At 37.0% G+C, this 24,351-nt stretch overlaps 1 protein-coding gene across 1 annotated transcript in view; it reads right to left on the bottom strand.

Annotated features, from left to right (window-relative positions):
- The window catches only part of LOC140151168 (DNA-directed RNA polymerase I subunit RPA2-like), a 51,905-nt gene that overhangs the window by 26,106 nt on the left and 1,448 nt on the right, over nt 1-24,351 (bottom strand). Inside the window, 15 exon segments of the mRNA XM_072173389.1 lie at nt 280-486; nt 972-1,045; nt 1,899-1,965; nt 1,967-2,035; nt 4,929-5,035; nt 5,882-5,969; nt 6,802-6,919; nt 8,436-8,636; nt 9,895-9,971; nt 10,893-10,988; nt 12,581-12,679; nt 15,103-15,243; nt 16,461-16,580; nt 18,082-18,156; nt 21,323-21,460. Coding sequence (XP_072029490.1) covers nt 280-486; nt 972-1,045; nt 1,899-1,965; nt 1,967-2,035; nt 4,929-5,035; nt 5,882-5,969; nt 6,802-6,919; nt 8,436-8,636; nt 9,895-9,971; nt 10,893-10,988; nt 12,581-12,679; nt 15,103-15,243; nt 16,461-16,580; nt 18,082-18,156; nt 21,323-21,460 — 1,677 coding nt within the window.

Here is a 24,351-nt window from a genome sequence, read left to right as displayed (position 1 = left end):
ATTTTTCAAGGAATCCCTGTTGTTTTAAACAAATCTGTCATGAACATCTAGGCTGCTGAGCGGGTTCTCCACTTGCGTATGTGTATTACATGAATGCATAATCACACAATCATAAAGGATCAACAAGTGTGTCGCCATTGCTATCTTATATCACTATCCACTGATACACCCGAAAACCAATCAAATTATGTGAATTCTTTACAAGCCACACCCACTGAATAAGAATAATTAATACACTTCAAGAAAACCCTGATGTAGATATATATACAACACACTCACCCCATGTAGCCCTTTAACCTTCAAGGTTCTCAACTTCTCCACCAATTGTGTTGCCTGGTCCTGGCCAACATAGCCTAGAACTCTGCCATCCAGTGCTACTTCGTAGGACTGTGTGTTGGCATTCAGGTCAGGACCGTCTTGGGGTACCATGCCTAAGCTACATAGCAGTGGCACCATTTGACTGGTTGGTTGCTGGGTATTTATTACCTACAAGATATATTAAATTAAAAACAATCTATTATGTAACAAAAAAAGGACTAACATCATAAGTTATTCAGCAAAAATATTGCTCTCTTCAGCAAGATTGATATCATGTTTCCCCCATAGAGTACCGAAGTGATGACGTCACTGAAAACTTTTTTTGCATTTCAGTGTTTTGAATACCATGTATCGGTGGAGCATGATGAAAAACATCCACAGCCCAAATTTGGTGGGAATCGGATCATGAGGGCCCGAGATATGGCCGCATAAATACCTAATTAGCCCCATTGAAATCAGTGTAAATTGGCCTGCAAAACATTCAAGATGTTAACAAAATATATTTCCCGCACTCCGGCCATATTCAAGGTTAAAGGTCAACACAGTGGTCAAATTTCAAAGTTGCCTGAAGACCAATAAATTTAGATCAATATTAGGCAAGATAAATTTGACAGATTTTATTTTGTTTTACTTGATAGGAAAAAGAAGCTTACCTGACACAGTGCAGTAAGATGGTTAAGAAGACCACATGGTGCACCATCCGGAGTATGCACTGGGCAGAGGAACCCTGACAGGAGTTTAACAAAAATGGTTGATACAACTTAATTTAATTATTAGAGTTTTGATAAGTTGGGCTACACAACTTTCAGGTTTGTTGTAGTTGTCTCAAAACCTAGATGCAGACCTCATAACACTATCAATTGATGTAATGTACTAATGTAGCCAAAAGTTGATGTGAATATGGTTGCCATCATGTGATATGATCAACCAAAATAAGTCATTTGTCAGGAAAATCCAAAATTAGCAAAAATTCAATTTTCCCATATTATATGTGGCATTTTCAAAGCTATATTTTAATGAAAATACATCACTAGGCCAAAAAAAAAAAAAAGAGGTTTGTTTGTCCATAGAGGCTTATGAAACAGTTGGGTCGGTAGGTCGGATTTTTTTTTTAAAACAGATATTGCACTTGAAACTGACAATTTGAAGAGATAAGTCAAAACACACAGCACTTTACTGGTTTAATTCTTGAGATGGTTCTGCATGTTATACTGTTCATTTTCTTTACATTTTCTTTCTTTAAATTTATACTAACCACTGTTTTACTAGCACATTCAACACAAATTAAAAAAAAAAAAAAAAAAACACGGTCGGGACCAGGGTACACAGTCGGTCGGTCGGACGTGGACAAACAAACAATTTTTTTTTTGGCCCTATGGACTCACAGTTTTAGAGATATGGTCATTTAAGTGTTGCTCAGAACAATAAAATGCAAAGAAAGTTGAGCACTAATTTTATTATACTGGCTATATCTCAAAATCAATATTAACACCACACAACTTGTATATCAAAGCTCATTAAGAAACAAAGCATGAATATTGCAAGCTCCTATAATATGACCACTTAAAAAATGTGCTTACCCCATGCCTCAGGCAAGAGTTTTCGGACCGAGGTGGTCCTCATTTCTGCAAAGAAAGATCCTCTGTGGGACGCAGCGGAAATGTGACATGAATCGCATAAAGTTGAGTTTGTCGGCTACAATTGTCATACCAGTAGCCTGTTGAAAAATATCAGCAATAAGATGTTTATTTATTATCAACTTAGTGCCGTACCATATCAAAAGATAGTTCAACTCGGCAAAATTCATCTAATAATATAATTTAAGGATACGATACACGATTTACCGACAAGTTACTCATTTCGGAATGCGATCATGAATTTGGAAGAAAAAAAAAGTTTCCACAGGCTTCGATGGACTCGAACCAACGATTCCACACGTCATTGATTATAATAATTATCAGTCCCGTTCTTTACCGCTCTGCCACAGAGGCAGATGAACAGAAGAGTGCAATAATAAAAGATAAATCTCATAATGCTATCTTTAGCCTTTTGTTTACATAAAAATGATGCATTTTGTAAAGATAGATTGGCCGTTTGATGCATAAATAGCACGAATGTTTGGAAAAGGCCTCAAACAAATAATAAAGACACTGATCACGATGATGAAATTGCACAAGTTGGGGAATATCTGCGTCGCAATGTTTTGTTTTGATTTTAGGAATTTGACCTTAAAATTTACGACGTTAAGACATTATCATTTGAAATCAACAAATGATATTTCAGCTGTATAACGCCACATTCTTTCTCTAGAGTGTTTTGAACATGTATGTGAAATAGCTTCAACAATGGTTCGCTGCATAATGGTCAAAACAGCCTTGACCTAAAAAAGGGCGAGAGGTGCCATATTTAAGGATTCAGGCTATATTCAAAATTGGTATAAAATGTTTGGTTTTTGATCGATTACAAAAATTCATTTTTGTCATTAAAAGATATTGTGTCTGGCATGAATTACACTACAATTTTTATTCCTGGGGCTCTTTGATTTCTTCAAATATTTGTTTATAATGATAGAGTGAATCCCCTGGCCCTCTATAATTACGCACAAAAGATCGCCTCCCCTTAAGATAAATATAAAGATAAACATGTATAATAGTTCTCAATTGTGAACAAATAGGCGCAGCAATTTCTTCACAATTTGTGGCCCAAAGTTCTGATTAGATCTTGATGAGGCTGCATGCGAACATCACACAAAACATGAAGTCTACACTTCCTTAACTCATCCAAACCATGTTAAATGAAATATGGAAAAGATAATTAAGGTTAAATGCAATTGATTTTCAAGGCTTGGTTCCAGAGGGGCGTAAGTTAATAATGGAAACAGCCACGCAGAAAAGAATGAACTCACGCGTACAATAGTGTATCATGAGTGAGTCATCCTATATGTTGCAGGGATAGGGAAGGGGCGACCATGATAGGACCATATGGGCTGATGGGGGGTGATTGTGGGCAGCCGTTTTCGGCAATTTTCCTTTGGATTTTCTGAATTTTCAATTTTTTAAATTATCCTGGATGATATCTGTCGTGAAATAAATCAATGCTTCTGTAGGCTATAATAGGCCTAGTATGCTTATTTATACCCTGATTATGCAATATATAGGCCTACAACAATAACTACAACAACAAAACCAACAACCAATATTTTGTTAATCTAATTTGTAAAATATATTCATAGGTCGCGCCTATTAGACTAGTATAGCCTAAAAATTCTGAATTATATAATGAAAAAAAAACGGGCAAAAACAATCAATCGCTGCAGTCAGAAAGAAAGAAGCGAACAAGAAAAAAAGAACAAAGTGAGAGAAAAATAAAATAAAATAGATGGAATGGACCACATAGGGACTCGAACATGTACCAAAGTTTTCCAGCTCAAAACTATAGTATTATAGAGTCGAACGTGACTTCGGCGCGCTAACCGATTGAGCTACTGAGTAACATGTGAAATCGATTGATCTCAAACTGACTATTATGGAATAGTGCATACCAGGCTCTTATGATAAACAATCTCATCACCGCTGTAAATGTCGGAGGTATCGATGGCGAAAAACCTCGATTTTTGCAAAAGTAGCTTAAATTTGGAGTGAAATTCAAATGGTAAAGGAATCGACATACTTTTGAGAAATAATGTAGGCAGTTAGAAATCAAAATTAACGTTCCACAATCCAGATATCGATAATGTAACATATCAGTGTTTTGTGGTACAAGATTCTGGAAAATTGTTCCCAAAAACGGGCTAATAAAATTTAATCGGTACTGTATTTTGTTCTTCCCCATGGCAACATTATTTCTTTGGTCGATTTGTAGTACAATACAAAAAAGGAGAAAACCATCACTCGGCGTGGTTTTATACGGAGCGAATATTTGAAAAAAAACTGCATGGAACGTGTTTTTGATCTTGTGAACATGGTGCGTAAAATGATTTAAACGAAGGATTTTCAAACGGATTCTAAAAATGTGTATAAACACACAAAAATAATGTTAAGATACATCCATGCACCAACATTTGACTCACTGCGATATTGGATTGCTGAGAAAACGCGGTTTTAGAGAACAACTTTATACATCTTTTATACGTTTTTTATACGTTTCTTCGTGTAACCTTAAGTATATATGCATAGACCAAAATTATGTTTCCTACAATATGATACCAGACATCATTGAACTGACTGGATGAATTTATTGTGATTCAAATAATAATGATGGCCCACTTTATTACCAACCTAACTGATTCTTTCCGACTGACAGACTTATTTTTAACATACTTTCTAAGTAACTGGCTGCCTAAATGACTGACTGTTTTCCTGACTGCCAAAGTGACAGCCCGACTTATAATCAAAGGCAGCAAACCTTTGACGAGCGCGACTACCGCGATGTTGCAAATTCGGAGCTAACAACGCGTACGGCACACAGTTCATTCATAAATTTCCACTCGGCAACAGCAGATTGCCTCAGCAGCCAATCAGAGACAAGTGCGTCCTACGCAGTAAATACGCCATGTATACTTCAAATACACGCTCGTCAAAGGTTTACTAAATTTGATTATAATAACATACCTGCATTAGTCCCAGGCCTGTCTTGGATACCACATTGCCAGTAGCAAGAAGATATTCCATAGCTCTTGATATATCACTCACATTATGACACGCCTTCAACAAGATATCTAAACAAATATTGCAAGAATAATTAATGTTGAAAAACTTACATCAAATTTTCACATCAAATAATTTTTAAAAATCCAAATCACACTGTTATATAGCTCACACAGTTTTGACAATTGTTTTTAAAGTAGGATGTATCACAAACTGACGGATGTGACAAATAAGGTGGATTCATAGTGATGAATTGTCGATCACAAATTGATCAAGAAATGAGCATCGGGAAAATGTCGAGTATCTGACTTGTTTTGGGCATAGATTATAAACCTGCAACTAATGTTCACCAAATTTACATGTCTATTAAAAGAAGACATTTCAAAATATTATAGAATTGTACTTCTCACATAATAGCGTGCCAAAGTTATACGTCATCATGTGATATTCATAACCTCCGCATATCACACCACATGCGTCCCAATCAAATTGCTCGTCAGATGATATACGCACACCGGCGCAGAGTATGTTACTGATATCCATCAATGACCTCCGTGTGTGATTACGCGGTAGAATGACTTCTGTGTGTGCGCATCTGCAAACAGGGATATCCCCGATTTTCTTACTATGCTAATTGGGCTATGTAACCCCCCTAGATGGCGCTAAAGGTATTAGTTAGGCATATGGGGGTGAGATCCCCTATTGCATAGTACAGAATCAGAAGATATATACACATTTCTGATTAAATACTATCTCACTGGGGATACACACACATGATATTTTCCAGCAAAGTGGGGACATATCCACACATGCATTGCATATAGTCGTGGCTGGAAAGTCCCAGTTGGATGGCTACACACAGATATCCCTGAATCACATGTTTTACAAGTAGGGGTGCATACTTAATCACAGCTTACCATCAGTTAGTTCAAAATGTCTAGGCTTTGTCTTGGCTTTCTTCTCTACTGTGTATCTTAAATTAGTCATCCACTGTTCCATCTTTTCCTGTTTAGTAAAAATGAAAAAAAAACACCACTTGGTATACTATAATCTGTCTTGTCTCAAGTTGAGAGTAACACCATGATGGATTTTGCAGTGGCAGTGCCTTTAGACAGTTGCGTCATCAGAGTATGGACAAATTGCCTTCTACACGTGTACACGCCTTGCAGAATTAGGTCAGCGCAGATGAGATATACTATAATTTTTTAAGTAGTATTGCAGGTGGATAATACAGGGTACACAAAGTCAGCTAGGCTCAAAACAAATATGTAAATTTCTTTAACATTGTTTTGAGTTTAGTGTATAGAGTACAATAGTTTGAACGTTTCTGTCCGAACACAAACAGATATGCATGGATGAGATGAGCTATTTCACCAGCTGCTGCATATGGTTTGACTAATATTTCAATCAGCCGTCTACACTCCGCATGTACTGTGTTATGCTTCGTAGTGACGACTGATTATCTTACAGTCCATATCGTGGCAGACTTCTGAAAATATTCAATGCGACTTTGGTTGTGCGCTGTAGCACGTCGTTGTGACAAGATCATGCTCTGAAGTTCTAAAAACAACGAACTCGGTCAAAAGGCATTATTTGGACACAACTGCACATGCTCTATGCCACAGGAATCCTGTTGCAAAATCTGTCACTTTTATTCCACATAGTTTTCTCAGTCGTCAATCCAGATGGTTGGCGACTGAGGGCAGCAGTCTAGTTTGACTCACTGGTATGTTCTTTTTGCTATCTTCACAGTATTTAGAAGATGGAGGAGTATGGCATTGGGACACTACCCTGACTGACTCTATGGTTCTTGATTGATTTACCTACACTTATTTACCTTGAGCACCATTTGATAGAGATGACCAGCAAGTAAAACTTCTTGATTCATAGGGCTGTCAGCATTCTCTGCCGCACACTCTCCCCTAACAAAGGCAAATAGCTTTCTAGCCATCAATCTATATAAAGATAAAGGTAACAAAATGTAACTTTTTTATACAGATCCAAGCATTTTTCATACAATTTTATCAGCCAGATATATTTGTATGATGCTATTATTAATAACTGATTTGATGTTTGGCAGTTTGAATGTGACTTCTGATGTTGTTGGCTCCTCCTGCCGCTATATGGACATATCCAAGCTACACACTGTACATAAGGCGCATGTGTTTCCCTTTTGCGATTTGCAATTACATGGAAATTCCTCCTTGTAAGTATCTTTGAATGTTGTCACATGCTTCCTGCCCTTCTCAGGTGTTACATGATTAGCCATTGCTGAGTGACAAATTTTATATGATTACTTAATGAAATTACAACGAAATCTTGGGTGAAATCTATAACACAAATCGCACATGTATGCAACTATTGAATTGTGACAATTGTCGGCAATCCCAGTTTTCGCAGGAGCAAATTTTTTTTCTGTAAACAGGACAATCCCAATTTTCAGTGTCTTGGGACACAGAAACCGGGACAATCCCGAGTAATACGGGACAGTTGGCAAGTATGTAAGCCAGGATGGTTCACAGGAAAATAGCACTATAATTGATGCAGGGGTCGCATATAAGGAGTCTGCGCGTCCAGAGACTCCTTATTTTTTTATTTTGGCCATTTTGGACTCCTTAAATCACAAGTTGAAAGTAACCAAAGGGTCAGGTAAAAACTGTATGGACTCCTTAATTTTACGATGTACAGAGGCATAAATCGGTATAAGAATCATTGATTTAAAAAAAATAATAATAAAAAGATCAGTAAATCTTCCGAATCGCCATTGGCGAATGACACTAATAATTTCACTGGAATATTTGACAAGTTCCAAAGTTTAGAATTTCGGACAGATGTACTCCCTAAATTCTCATTGGACCCCTTAAATGTTGGTTTTGCATGTACCAAAGGGTCCAGAAAAATTAAATTGGACCCCTTGATTTTTGTGCTTGTGCTACCCCTGAATTGATTTCACCTATGGCTAAAAGTTCAGAGCCTCTCATGGAAGTATATAATCTATTTGTATACTATATGGCACATTTTTTGTCAACAGCTCAGATGTTGATTTTGCCCATCTCAGGAGCAGGCAGGCAAATGACTGGTATGTAGGTGTGAAGGTGGCTAGTAAAGACACTACCATCCAATCAAGAGCATCTCAAAAGACCAATATAATAATAATAATGATGATGATGATGATGATGGCTAGTAGTGATGAAGATGATGATGATGATGATGATGATGATGATAATGATGATGATGATGATGATGATGATGATGATGATGATGATGATGATGGCAGATGATGAAGATGAAGATGATGATGATGATGATGAAAGAGATTTATAAAGTGCCATTGCAAACATTACCTCAAAGAGCACTGTACAGTAAAACAAAACAAAAATGAAAACCACAGCATCACACATATGCATTAGCAGAAAATAAAATAAATAATATCAAAATGTTATTTTAGAGAAAAAAACTAATCATTCTTACATAAGTGCATTAAACTTGTCCAGGTTGGAATCCAAATGTATACAAATGCTGTGTTTGAATAGGAACTGTGCATTCTCCTCGGGCGTGTACCAGGATGGTAGGCCTAGCTTGACAGCAAATCTCTCCCCAATGTATTGCAGAATGGCCTTCTGGGAAACCAGATTCTTGTCTTGTGTCTGACGCAACATGCCAATCACACATCTGAAACAGAATAACATAATATATAATATAATAAACCTCTATCATGTTAAAGGGTCCATAATTTCTAAGTTCCCCCTAAGACTTAGAATAAATTGAAAAGTTTCTTACAAAATTTAAAAAAATTATAATAATAATTGGTAGCACATATTGTTTGACACAATTGATTACCATTGATAATTTCGCACATCATTGCGTTCAGTGGCTCATGAGATACAGTTATGAAAATTGCAATTTGGTCCATTCAACTCTCAAATAAAAGCAGTAGGCCTGACCTACATGTACTGTAGATTACATTGTGAGAGTTGAATCGACTAAAGTGCCGCTTCCGAAACTGCACCTATTCTTACGTAATGACCCATTGTGGCCAATGGACCAGGTGTGTAAAACAAAATCGGCTACCAATAACTGCAATTATAATTTTGTAATATTGTAAACAACTTTTAGATTTATTTTCAAAAAGTTTTAGGGGATACTTTGAACTTGTGGACCCTTTAGATGACAAATTCCCATACAACATGACAGTGATACCATGCATGTTCCAACCTATTACAGTTTGGGAATTCATAACAAGGTCCACTATGTTGAGCACCATTTGGTGTGTTTGTTAAAAAAGAAAAGAAAATAGCAGTGATAGTGTGCTACGCACAGGCACAACACCTAGATGTTGATCCACAAGCCTCGGCACACTTTACAGGTTATCGCTGACCACTAAGGCCCCATATCATTCCATAAACCATTAAACAACAACACAGGGACATGCAACTAATTGAAGAGGACACCCTAGACATCCACAATTGACCTAAGAAAATTGGAATTTACTACCAGCTCTGATGAAGCCAATGCGTGTCACTCCGTCGGTCGTACTACGGCAAGGTCCTTTTATGTGTGTATTACCGTCCCATCACACGCCATGTATGTACTGTGTTGATGAACATCGATATTGTGTACGTGTTCAACTAATATTTCCATCGTAATATAATTAAACAACGGTTCCTGCACAGGGTATGTTAGTTACAATATGGCTTTATCCACCATTATTGTTAACTGGTGTCAAGCTAAATAGGGTGAAATTGAATAGGATTGAGATGATTATTTCTGTTGCCGTAAATAAAGGGGAAACATTAGGTGCTAGGAGTAAGAAAGTTTTCTTTTATGATATTTTTAAGAACAACACAGTTTTCAATAAAACAATAAACAACTGTGTCTGAGTTAATTGAGCACAGAATATATAACAACATGCATATTTTAAGAAACTTACCCTATATAAAATGTGTTATTTTCTCTCCCCTTCAGCAACTCTTTATATATGTGCTGGTCTGTGGTGTCTATAAGAGCCTGTAGGAGGATCAAGAAAACATCAGTTGATATCTTAGAGTATGTAAATATGCATGTCACCACTGCAATCACAATTCTGAGCAACGGCATGGTCACATATATGGATTATTAACCCAGGACCCGAATTAACCGGGACCCGGTTTGACATTTTGTTTACCTTCACACTACAAGACCCACTCCACTGGAAATTAAACCTGGTTTGATATGTGAATTTAACCCAAAAGTAATATCATGCAAACATACATGTACTTATTATGACCCATGACCTGCACAACCAACGAACTACATTATGGTGTCCATCAATGAGGAAAGTCAAGCATTTCTAGCACTTTGAATAATGACAGCAGTTGGGCCAGAAATAGCAGAAAATTGGAGTGTGTATCGGTTTATGCAGCATTGTAGTCAGCTCAGCGCTGATATCTGGACTTTACTCGATAGCGAAAGGAAGTTGACAGTGGAGGAGATTACGACCTGGACAGTGGTGGGAGGTTAAAATGGGAATTGTTTGATGACCAAGATTGGAATGAGGCGATACACTGCGATCGAAATGGTTGGACCCGGGTTTGACATAGGTTAACCTGGATTGTAAACCAGCACTTCCCCAGGTTTAATCAAAAGAAATCCAGGTCAATTTATTACAGAAAATGTTCACGATCACACTTGATTTTTCGACATGGATTAGACCAAAGTTAGACCGGGGACCCAGGAAAAACGGGCTAATGTGAACATGATCTAAGAAAAGGATGGTAATATGGATGTCATCAAAGTGATCAAGATCATATTTTTACTGAAATGTGATAGGTGGTTGAAACAAAGTGTTGTTTGCAATAAAATACTCTAACATGGCACAGAAGTGATGATTTTATAAATATGCCTTGCACATTATAAGAAAAACTGTTCAATTTGTATACATGTACTAACCTTCAAAATGAGAATGAGCGGAATGAAGAAGATTTCTTTCTGGTAGGCAAAACTCAGTGTTGCTGTGCCATTATTGAGGTAATGCATTGTTAAATTCTGTAATGAAAATAGATATTGCATATTACTGTCAGACATACCTCACTGCAGATTCAGTGCATTGGGCAGGAATCATTCCAATTTGTTCAGGATGGGTTGGTTCGGGTTGGTATCATTTGGCGAATGCCAGGATCGGGGTGGAAAAAAATCTTGCCCCACAGGGCACTAAGGCCTAAAAAAATTGTTTGATTGGCGTAACATAAAAAAAAAATTAGGGTTGGTCGGTCGCCATTTTTTTTACACACACATTTAAGCTGTAAATTGCGTATATGATAAAGGCCTTGGAACTTCTTTTTTTAATTTAATTAAAAAAAATTTTGCAAAAAAATAAGAAAAAAAGTCTTAGGTCGGGCCTATTTTTAGGGTCGGTCGGATTACGCCAATCAAATATTTTTTTAAGGCTTAATATACATACAGCAGGTTTGAAAACGAACATTCATGGAAAAACCTTTAACTGATAGAAAACCTGAGAAAGCAAAAGAAATTGAGCAAAAACACGCCAAAACAGCCTGGAAATAAATAAATATGTGTAAGGGTGGTGCAATAATTATGTGTACCCCGGGTGGTGAATTATAGGGGGGGCAAAGATTTTTTGGCAGGCCAAAAGGGGGGGGGCAAACATTTTTTGGCAGGTCGAAAGAGGGGCAAGCAATTTTTGGCACAGATACTTCGGGCACCGTTTCTATATTACGCCCTAAAAAGGCGTAGGAAAACGTTAGGAACACGTTCAAATATGCAAAATTTCCTGCTCGGTGCGCTCGCATTATATGATAAGGCAATTTAAGGTTTTAAATTCGGGTTCCCCAAAATCTTGCATGTGTAAGGGGGGGCAAACATTTTTTGGCACGGCCAAAGGGGGGGGCAAGCGATTTTTGGCAGACCATTTTGAGAATTCACCACCCGGGGGTACACATAATTATTGCACCACCCCTAAATTGGTAACAATCAAGCCATTCAGGTTTAAACCTTAAAATTACAGAAATAGTGACTGCATATAGTATATTTCTGAACAAGCTCAGGTCAGATAAAAAGGAACACTACAAAATAATTGAATATTTGATATCTAAATCAAAACACCTCTTTCCCAAGAGTGGTCAGCTCCATTATGTTGATACAAAATTGGATCGATTGAGCCCATATATGTTATTGGTTGAGCTTTGAGTTTTAAAATATTGGAAGAGACATAGTCAAGTCCAGTATTTTAAAACTCACAGCAAGACCAATAAATATTGGGTGTACAGCATCCAATTTTAATATTATGTTTTGGATCCAATATTTTCACACACTTGGATTCATCAAAACATAATAATGAGTAAAAAACTAGCTACTGTTGCATTTCAAGACCGATGCACTGACCACCAAGAAGCCACAAATACTTCTGACCAAGTGTTAGCTTACGTCTAGACTCAGATTTGAACGTTGTTCATCTTATTCTGAGCAGATTGGATTAAAATTGTACTTTTTTGGTTAATATAAAACTGTGCATTAATAATTTTCCTTTGCTTGTTAGGTTTTTTGACCAGTTGAATTATATTTTAAGCTGACTGTTCCAAAAAGTGTTGACTATGTAAGACATCAAGATCTAGACATACCATGGATGACTGGTCTTTGCTGACACACCTCATAGTAACACCAAACTCTGTATAAGCTTTACCTCGAGTCTTCCACTTGGGCCTGTTGATTGCCATGGGCTGGTACAAAGAAATAGGAGAAAATACACAATGAGTTAAAAATTGTGAGTCTCAGTAAATTCACTACAATTTCATTTATCATGAATTTCATTTAGGCCTAAAAAATGTTTGATAGGCGTAACTTAAAAAAAAAAGTTAGGGTTGATATAGGTAGGGATTTTTTTTTTACTTTTAAAGCTGTAAATTGCATTTGATAAAGGCTTCAGAACTTTTTTTAGTGATTGGTTTAGTCTAGTAAATACAAACTTTTCCGTACAAAACTACCCGTTTTCATAAACACTAAAAGTAATGGGGATGTCTTCAAAATCTAAAAGTTACTGTAAAATTTTAATTACTAACCCTACCATAGTCAAAGCTTTTCTGAAGGGAAATTTGATTAGGAATCTAAATATGGACTTATTTTTTCTGTATGGGTTAGGGGCAAAATGTTTCAGTTCAAAATATGTTGAATTGTAAAAAATTATAACATACTGTAAAACCAGAAATGTTCGCGTGCATTTTAATTTCGCGAATGATGTTGAGTCGCGAAAATTTTATGCCGCGAATATTTTGCTCAAAGTGACCGCCGTACTATCAATAATAAAAGTTGTTCCAACTTCATGCCTGTTTAAAACACCAGTGTGCAGTAAGCTTACATGAAGTATTGGCATACCTTTGTAAAAACTAAAGCTAGAAGATCAGTTCTGTAATATTGTAATACCTTTGTTTTCTTTGAAAATAAATGTTGAAGTTCATCAGTTTGATAAAAAAAAAATAATACCCCATCTTCTTGCGGTTGCATGTTGAGATGCTCCGACCACTTAACGTGTGCCGTGTGTCATCCACATCTGCCATTTTGTACCTATACCACTGCGTCTGTGTGTAGGGGTCCAAATGTTGAATACATAAGTTTTTATTTTTCATCACAATTTTTTATAGAGTGAGTATTCAGCTTTAGAAGATCAGTAGACATAGAGGAACCAGATAAATGAAGCATTTAATCATATTTTGAAATCCATTTTGTCGAGCTTTAGCAAAAAGTAATTCCCCATCAGCCACCACCCCCGCAAGATGAATGGAAAATGCCAAAACTTTTCATTCATAATTATGCTAATTAGAAACAACAAAACAGTAGGATAATGATAGTAAACAAATAAAGTAAACATGTAAGGATGTTTAGTAAATAATATTAAAACATTTTAACGACACAGATTAATTGATAATAATTTTTTTGGACCACTACCGATGTGATGGTTATTTACTTTCAGAAAATGTTAATTTTTATGGCTAAAACCAAGATGGCTGCCAGCCTGCACCTGTTCCGGTGGTGTGGTCTCACAAGGCAAATTTTGCGATTTGGAAAATATTTGAAAAAGAATTATTGTTGCTCAGAGGTGATACCACTATGACTGCTGCCCCATGGAATATTACTCTAATAGATCCCAGTGGAATTTTGACATGCAGGGTCAGCATTTACAACAGAATTTATCCAAACATGTTTGAAGTAAGCTTAAATTTGTTATAGGCAACATGCACTATTAAATGTACATGCAATGCTTGAACTTGACAATCGCGAAATTTTCATGCCGCGAATATGGCTTGTATGGTTACTTCGCGAAATTTTAAACCTGCAAATATTTCTGGTTTTACAGTACTTTGGGACACCCTGTATTCCGAGATTACCAAACAGCTGTGATTTTGGTTTCTTCCAAAGTCAGTGGGCTCCCCTATCCTCTAACCAAAGGAATGTTGTCTACTTCCAGTTTATTACTGCAAGTTGGTAATAAGCAATGCATTAACCCATTGTTTATCCGAAACTTTTTTATTCCACCCTGTATAACTTGAAGGTCACCCTGTATAATGAGTTGAAATGTGTATATTTGAATTGCTTATGCCTTCAGCTTTCCAAAAATGTATACATGTACTTTTGCTAGTTTAGGGTTGATAATTGTGGAGATAATCTAATTAGAAACTCGATTGGTGTAAAAATTCATAATATTTGTGATGTTACGTTAAGGTTGGCGAGTTCAGGACACATGCATGGCCACAAGTCTTTTGGCTTGATTGTCATAGCATACGAAAAACACCCAAAAAACGCATGTTTTTGGCCCTTATTTCCAAGAATTTAGCAAATATTAAAATTTTGACTTTTATTGCCAGTTATAACTACATTTTTGTAACTAAAGGATTAGGATTTAGCTATGTTTTATTTGGCAAAACAGGATAATATTTTTTTGTACAGTGTGCTGAGGCTTGTGGATCAACGTCAAAGCAATGTGCTTGTGCGTAGCGCACTATAAATCACTGCATTTTATTTGTTATCCCAAAAAATAAGTGCTGTATTTCTCTGGAATAGGGAGTAGGCAATAGAACAGAAAATAGTTGATTTAAGTTTGAGCGGGCGAATAAGGAAATAAGTATGCTTGCTAATTGCAAGAACTTACAAAATTTCTTCTTGGCATGATCAGCATGCGAATGATTCTCTCGATTCCATTTACGATGAAATATCCGCCCATCTCCTCCGCGTCCTCTTTGTGAGCTATCAGCTGGCTTGGTGACAGATTGTGCAAGTTACAGTTGTTGGACTGGTAAAAGAAAATAAAATGTCAAATTTACATCAGCTACAATGGTCTATCCCAGTTGTAACCCATACAACCCCTATAGAAGACATGACCCTAATCTCTCACAGGGAGTGTGAATTTCAAATGGGGTAACCTGAATTTCCCACAATCCATTGCAATTGCAAAAGTGTTTACCTATTGCATAAAGTATGTTGCCCATTTTAAAAATGTGCTTCTTCTGACCAAATTTGGGCTAGACAGAAAGAAGCATAGACTGTACAATCCTGCTACATCTAGCAATTCTGCAACTAAATGGCCTAAATATAAGAACTTTAGAAACAAGGTCAAATTTGAAGTGAAAAGATATATTCTAGTTACATGTATGTCAAATCTCTTGCAGACGATGTTAGTCAAAACCCCAAAAGATTCTGGTCTTTTGTTAAGTCTGAGAAGGCTGCTTCACCTGTGTCTTCTTTTACTTATAATAACACCATTATCATATCCTGCCGAGATTGCACAAATTTGCAGTCGCACCTGATACTGCATGGTCTTGTCGCAGACGGTCAAGACACCATATACCATGACTGGGCGTCCATTTTGGACGAACACTCTCCTCTTAGAATTGATGCGGTGTTCCTTGACTGATCCAAAGCCTTTGACAAGGTTAGCCATAGTCTTCTCCTGTCTAAGCTTCATGGATATGGTATATGGGGTCAAATGCTTAAACGGTTCACCTCATACATTTTGTACCTCTGTAATAGAATCCAAAGGGTGCAACCTTGGTACATTTTCCGATTGGATTAGTATTGCCTCTTTGTCACATTCCCTACATTGTAGGTTATGGTCTACATTACCAAATGATGTCTCCAGTGAAATTGTCTGTAGTTTTTTCCCCGGGTTTTTTTCATGCAAATTGCGTAGTTGTATGTATGTACTTTTATCAGTAATATGTTGTGTATGAGTTTTCGTTGTTTTTATAAAATACAATGGAGTTGTCGAGGACCCATGTTTATATGATTTAGTTTGGCAAGTTAGCTATTAGGGAATCCACCACGGACCCTGTTGAGTTGACTTTTTTTTCCTTCTGTTTTTGTATGTTTAATTGCCTGGATTATCAACAAATCAAATCAAATCAAATCATGTTGCATCCGCTTCAAACGTTTTGTGCCAATGATGGGCTTGTCATTTGTTCTCTGGCAGTGTTTTGGGGTGTTTTTTTTGTATGTCAATCATTCACTCACCTTGACCATAATAGGCACTTGGCCAATCTGTCTTTCTACCATACCACTCTGTCCATTGCTTGTACTCCATTGAATGTGGACTGTAAGCTTAGCTTGGTAGCTAGTACCTCTCTGTCGACACTTAAAAAAAATAAGCCAAGATAAAAATGAACATGAATGGACTTTTCAGTTTCTTCATCATATCTTTGTTACAAAATTCCTCAAAAGCACACTCTCAACTCTCGAAATAATATGAGAGTGTTGTGTGCAACATAGATTCATACATTTGTCAAGGCACAGTCAGGAGTTATTAGCAGCCTTACTCCTTTTGAATCTGACTGTGAGCTACAGCCTCAGTTACAGATATTTTTTCAATGGTCAGCCAATAAACGTTTTGCATGAAGTTGTTGTAGGTGATGTTATGGGTGCCCCCGTGAATTGGAGGAATCACACAGAGGTGCTCTCATTGACCTGGATTGACTCATAGACATTACTTTATAGATAGAATATGACTGGAAGCATGTTCCATAGGCGTCGCTGTATTATGTCGGAAGAGCAAGCCCAGTAATCAGGCGAAGAGCAGTTTGTACATTTTGTACCAAATTTGATATATGGGGAGGTATGTCCTGCAAGCGATGCTAGATGTCGCCCAGAATTATTTATTAGGTCTAATCACAAAAAAAAGTGTTTAGCGCGGGATTGAAAATACTTAATTCAAGTTTAGAGAATGCATTAGGGAATAGTTCTCCCTTTCCCTTTACCCAATTCTTACAGTGTACCACGGGGAGAGCTGAAGTCAGCATTTAAAGCAATAATGTGTGATTTGCATAAAGAATAGAATCCTATTTAAATGTTTGTTTTTACTGATCACATTATCCCCTTTGAATTTCGAGCCAAACAAATGAGGTATAAAGAAGAAAATTGTGATTTCATTCCAGCGCCTACAATGCGTGTACTACGCTCGCCGATCATATTACATGTAATACTGCACGGAGCATTGTGCTTGACGTGTGTACACATAAGCTGACATCCACTGGACATGTTAGCAAGCACTTGATAGGTGAACTCTATTACTAAAGCACTTCAGGCTTAGACTTTTATGTGGTATTTTAGTATACCACTGGGCATTATAATTATGCAAAAAGTAGAAATCTGAGTAAAATTGAGGGCGTCGCTGTCAAGCAAATCACTCATTATGGCTTTAATATTATACTGTAAACCAAATCCAGACTTTTTCCACCAATTCCATACCTCAGTTAATCAATTACACTAGGATTGAAACTTAATTGCACCTAGCGAGTGCTCTAAAACATTGCACCCCACCCCCGACCACACCACCCATTGGTACAATGTAATATGTGATGCGATCAAGCTAAATGAGTCTGATGTCCATCAAAATCAAAATTCAGTTTTCAATTTCACTACATGAACCATTTTCAAAGCTTTATGCTGAAAACCCTATTATAATCGAACTTACGGTTCCAGAGATATGGCCATATTATTGTTGGCCATATTATGGCCATATTAGTGTTGCTCAGAACAATGTAATAAAAAGCAAATTGAATACTATTATGGGCTGTATCTCAAAATCAATATTCCTGACATCCGACTCATTTTGCTTGATCACATCACATGTTCTTACCTCCGATGGATAAACCTGCAGATTGTTGGCATATACATTTCCAACTGGTACTTTTGGCACACCAATATCAGCATCCTGTCAATAGTTAAATCCGATAAATAAATGAAAAAAAAAGTCAATTTCTCATGAACTGGATTGTCACCAGGACCAAAAAAGTACTGGTTAAAATATTGAAGGCGAAGCGTAGCGAGCGATGCTCTCGCGCCTCACACTATCTTTTTAGTGAACGCTAGGGATCGGGGAATAGGCTTTGAGGGTACCACCCCCCCCCCCAAAAAAAAATTCAAGCTCTTTTTATGATGAAATATCATCATCCAATTTAAACATGTTTTTGCCATTTTTTGCCTGGTTTAAATCTGCACAAAACTCACATAGTCACTCAAATATTAAAAAGTAACACAGAAAGCTCATAAACAGTACCACACAACTTTTAATGAATCATTCAACATATTTTTATCTCATCAAGTCCTTGAAATGAAAAGTTTTGAATTTGATATATATGCCACATTTCGGTTAAATGAGCACTTGAGCAATAAAAACGCATGCCTTTAATTTCTTAATATGTTACTTATAATTAAAAAATCTGGCCTTGTTACACTCAGGAAATTATTTTTGTAACTTAATAATTTGTTTTCAGATGAAAAACTTAACTATAAATCACTTTTTTAGATTTTGCCGGCAAATACTGGCAAAAACATTTTTGCCAGGCGGTTAAAACCAGAAACCTGCAAACCCTGGTGATGAATGTCTGTAAATCAACAGCCCTGAAGATGCAAAACATGATGAGTTTGCTGTATTGACTTTGAAGTGGTTAACCAGATCCCAATCCAGAATCTGGACTGTTGCACTAATTGACATCCACAGTAATGCAGCTGACCACAAAGCATAGCCAGTACATAGTCCACTTGGTGAGCTAGTAAAATTGGTTGGACATGTACAGTAAGTATATTCTCACTGAAAAGGTTGGATGTGGAAAATATATTAATTGTGCACACCAGGGACTGCCTTTTGAGGAGAGCAAGAGCAATCACTCTCTACTGCTCTCCTTAAATCTGATATAGGAGAGTGGTTTTTAGCTCTCCTTAGTTGACCATTCTCTCCTTATATTCTATAGTAAATGCTCTAAACAGCTCTCCTTGAAGGCTCCAGAAGAGCTATTTAATACTCTCCTGCAAATTCCAAAAGACAATCCCTGGCACACCCAATTTAATCAGCCATTGAAGCAGATTAGTCCCAAGTGCAAGTTGGCTCACAGTTTTTTGATAGCATGTACATATATATAGAAGTGTAAGCAAAGTTGAACACTGATGGCACTATTTATCTTAAATCTTGTTTGCATCTTTACAAGGGGTAAACACTTAAAACATTAAAACATCAAATGAGTAACAAATAGCAAGGAAATTGTCTGAAAAATGTTATCATGAAATGAAAAGAAACGCTCATATTAATGGGCAAAATTACACTTAAAATAAATGTAAATAGCACCCCAAATTTGCACAAAAATATACAATTTATAGAATAAATATTACCAGGCGGCGAGTGGCATGATAGTCGGAGGGAGCTGGCAAAACCGCCTGGCCGTATGGCATTTTCCATATACTTGGTTAGTTTTGTGGGGTTCATTATCGAACCCCAACGGTTTTAGCTTGTATTTATATTATTTATTAACATAGGCCTATTTGTTGGTGATATTTCAAGCGTTTTAAAATTTCAAAATAATCCCATTCAATTACACGGTTGACAATGGAAATTTACTGAATTTAGAGAATACACGGTGCATACCACCTGAATATTACCACATTTAAAGGCAGAAAAATATGAAAAATTTTATAAAGAAAGGAAAGTCTATGTTTAAAATAGCTAACAATATATGTGACCATCCTCCACAACTGAGCCCGGATGTCGCCAGTGCCACTATTGAGATATGCTCCATTGAACTAAACAATAAACAATAGGAAACAAATGATTTATTGACTGTTTTATTGATTTTTCACTACTTAAATGTCAAGTACTATAGACATGATATACATAATTTTAAAGCTAATTTCAAGCAAAATATTTTGGTTGAATATCTCAAAAATGATGATTGGCGACTTCAGGGCTCAGTTGTGCTGGATGGTCACATATGTGTATTAGCATGACAGCTATTGGTATTGTATAGGTCTAGAATTATTAATAGAAAAATTAATAAATGATTAGGCCTACATCAAACAGCCATAGGCTACATACAGCCTAAAAGGGCCAGGTATAGTACCCTCCCCCGCCCTCCACCCATACATTTGTCACTTGCCTTTGTTTGTGGACCTGAGTAGATACATTTCCTGTTTTTATCTGGTATTCCAGATGAGAGATTTCATCTGGAGATCCCAATGGAAGACATGACCTTAATCTTCCACACAGGAAATGTGTACGGTATTTCAAATGGGATTACCTGCACATTGTTGACTCCATTTGAAAACTACATCCTTCATCTGTGTGGGAGATTAAGGTCTTGTCTTCCATAAGAGCTGAGTGTATGGATATCAACTGAAAGAACCCATTTCATGTAACATTTAAAATTGAGCATTTTTAGCTTCTCCAGATTTTTTCCTTGCTTGGCCCAACCAAATAGAAAATTCAGAAAACCCTAAATCTTGAGCCCAATGGACGACATGACCTTAATCTTCCACACAGACAATGCGGATTTCAAATGGGATTACCTGCACATTGTTGACTCCATTTGAAAACTACATCCTTCATCTGGGTGGGAGATTAAGGTCTTGTCTTCCATAAGAACTGAGTGTATGGATATCAACTGAAAGAACCCATTTCATGTAATATTTAAAATTGAGCATTTTTAGCTTCTCCAGATTTTTTCCTTGCTTGGCCCAACCAAATAGAAAATTCAGAAAACCCTAAATCTTGAGCCCAATGGACGACATGACCTTAATCTTCCACACAGAAAATGGGAATTTCAAATGGGATTACCTGCACATTGTTGACTCCATTTGAAAACTACATCCTTCACCTGTGTGGGAGATTAAGGTCTTGTCTTCCATAAGAACTGAGTGTATGGATATCAACTGAATGAACCCATTTCATGTAACATTCAAAATTGAGCATTTTTAGCTTCTCCAGATTTTTTCCTTGCTTGGCCAACCAAATATCAGAAAACCCTAAATCTTGAGTATGTTTATGGACAATAAAATGTTTTTTCCCTACTCACTTTCAAAAGATCATAATATTTTTTGCTCTCACTTACCGTGAACTGCAGCGAAATTTTGTCTCCACTTGCTACCTGGAATGCTACTGGTGGAATACTTGCTACAGCTAGCTGAAGCCCCTCTCTCAAAACATAATTGAAGGATTCAACGTGAGGTTTCACCAGATCTTGCAATGGCTACACACAGAAAAATAACACAGATAAATATTCTAATATCAACAGTAAACTATCAGCTGTTATAATGCAAGAATGTTGTACTGTATTTTTGCCCTTTTACAGTAAGAAATTTTGTGTTCTAATTTGTTTAATGTTTTGTAAAATATTTATTTTTATTTTATTAATTATCAGATTGAACAGGTGCATCCAGGGGCGGATCTGAATATTTTTCAGACTATACCACTTCTTTAGGAGGGATGATTATTGTTGTAACGCTAAATCGAGGGCACTATTTTATTTTTAAATCATAGAAATATCACAATGCATCATATTTTGTTACCAGAGAGGCCTGACGAAACCCCCAGCAATAATAATAGAATAATCTGCCCTACAATGAGATTCCATGAGTCAGAAAACAACATTTATTCACCGTGTGTTCAAAAACTCACCACTAAACTCTGTCAGTGTTAGTTAGATATTTGAGAGTAATTTCTGAAAAATTAGTTCGAAATCGCAACTTTAAAACCCACTAGAAAGAGTTTATTTCAACTGGTGGTGTAGGATCACAAGCCAAGGTGAGTGAATTCGTGATGAGGTTTTCTTGTTTCAACAAACCTTAGTTAACACATTTGCTAGTCAGCGAAATTCGCCTAGACCGGGGACCAAACACAATACATATTTACATAGAAATTTCAATTTTTTTTCAAGAACAGGTCGGTCAAGGAAACCCTACATAAATATGTTTTCTATACTTCACTTGACCCAAATATATGATTTTTATGGCGATGAGACACTCACACATGGAATTTTAGAGGATTTTGATAGCAGTTCCATTAAAAAAAGCTGCTATCATCATGAGACTAAGATCTAGAAACACCCCGTAATGCTGTTTTGGGGAATTTTGCTAACAGAATCTTTTTGATGAAAGTCGATCTTTGAAAAGATGTAACTTTGCCACGGAAAGTGATATGACAAAAAGGTTTTCAGTTTTGGCTTTCTTTACTCAAGGGCTTTAATTTGATATATAAAATGATGCAGTTTGATGGCAAATTTAAATTCACCTGGCATACCTACATGTATCATGTAGGCTAGTACTACCGTACTCTGAGAGTACTAAATTAAGAGAGGCGCTACATCGATCGCTCAAGTGAGGACAGCGTGAGCTCGATACCTGTATAAGAGTCTGTTCGTCATGCCGCAAATCCTGAAAGGTGATTGTGAATATGTAATGATATGAATGAGCTATATATGTGACGTAGATACGAAAAGGCGCTGTTATTGGATGTATGTGCATGGTTCATTTTCCTATGAGTTATTGTTATTGTTGTGTTTTTTGTCATTTATATGAACGCACCGCCAATTAAGGAGAGTACCACTGATTTAAAAGCGTCCGTTCAAATAAATAAATAAAATAAAAAAGACGTCACGCTCTGCGAACGGTACAAAAAGGTGACTAATAGATATATATTACGGCTCTTGGCAGCAGACAGATTGCGCTGTTCTCTGACCCTGAGTGTACTGTTTATCACGTAGCATACAGTAAATCGGCAACAGTAAATCTCTGGATAGGGTGCAAAGACAAGCAGCCAGATTCTGCAAAAGAAACTACAGCAGAGAGGAAGGAACAGTCACAAGACTTCTAGAAGATCTCCAATGGGGTGATCTAAGAGTACGGAGAAAAATCAAGAGATTGACCATGCTCTACAAAATACACAACAACCTTGTAGCCATCTCTCCAACATCTCATCTCAAGTTGAATACTAGAAATACTAGGGGCCATCAACAGAAATTTGTTGAGCACAGGGCCTACAAAGATGTGTTCAAGAACTCCTTCTTCCCTAAGACAATAGCTGAATGGAACAAAATGCCAGCTTATGTAATTAACTCTAAGACAGTGGAAGCCTTCAAAGTCAACGCAACAAAGCATTTCTCAAGTCACTAAATCTTCACGCGAGTCACCAGGTCATTTCAGTTGGTGTGATATGCACATTGTGCACCTTAATTACCGACTTAATCAAAAGAAGAAGAAGAAGAAGATACCGTGCTCGGGGCGAAACCTATTGAAGCACACATCGACTCTGCTATCCTGACTCTGTTTGGGAGTATTGTCAGACAACCCAATAGCATTGAGCACCAAATAGCGAAGAGACAGCTAGCCATCAAAAACAGCAACAGCAAGAGCTGGTTCATGATAGTGAAAAGTGTCCTTGCCAAGTACAACATGGCGACACCATACTACCTAATGGAGAATCCTCCCTCTAAGGCTGTCTGGAAAGCTGAAATAGCAAGAGCAGTCTCCTCTTATTGGCAAAACCAATGGAAGATTGATCATGTTTCCAAGTCCAGCTTGAGGTTCCTGAATATAGATGCATGCAGACTAGGTTTACCTCATCATGTCTGAAGCTCACTACCTTCAGATGTCCGTGAAGTAGAGAAGGCAGCTGTAAAGGCAAGATTATTGACTGGCACCGACATTCTACAAGCCAATAGGGCTAAATTCAATCAACACAACTGCGACGCAACCTGTTTGCTGTGTGAAATAGCTGAAGAGGATATGATGCATTTTCTTATCAAATGTCCTGCACTCACTGAGCAACACTGTTACCATGAATCTATCCTGAAGAGGACACTTCTTGAGCACTGTAAGGTACAAGAAGTCGATGACCTATTCACAAAAGAAGATGTTCTACTACAATTCATTCTGGACTCCTCTCATGAATCTATTCAGAGTGTCATCACCCTACCAGTAGATTGGCCCAGCTTTACTGAATCGATCACTCGTCAGTGGTGTTATGGTCTACACAGTAGAAGATCGTCCCTTCTAAAACAGCTTTCTTATGCCGATATATAATTTGCCTGCTCAACTTATACACATGCCTCTGTGGCCTAGTGCATTGTGTATATTCTTCCTT

The sequence above is a fragment of the Amphiura filiformis genome, chromosome 4, assembly GCF_039555335.1.
Source record: "Amphiura filiformis chromosome 4, Afil_fr2py, whole genome shotgun sequence".
NCBI classification, from domain to species: Eukaryota; Metazoa; Echinodermata; class Ophiuroidea; order Amphilepidida; family Amphiuridae; genus Amphiura; species Amphiura filiformis.
This window is presented reverse-complemented; position numbering and strand designations above follow the sequence as displayed.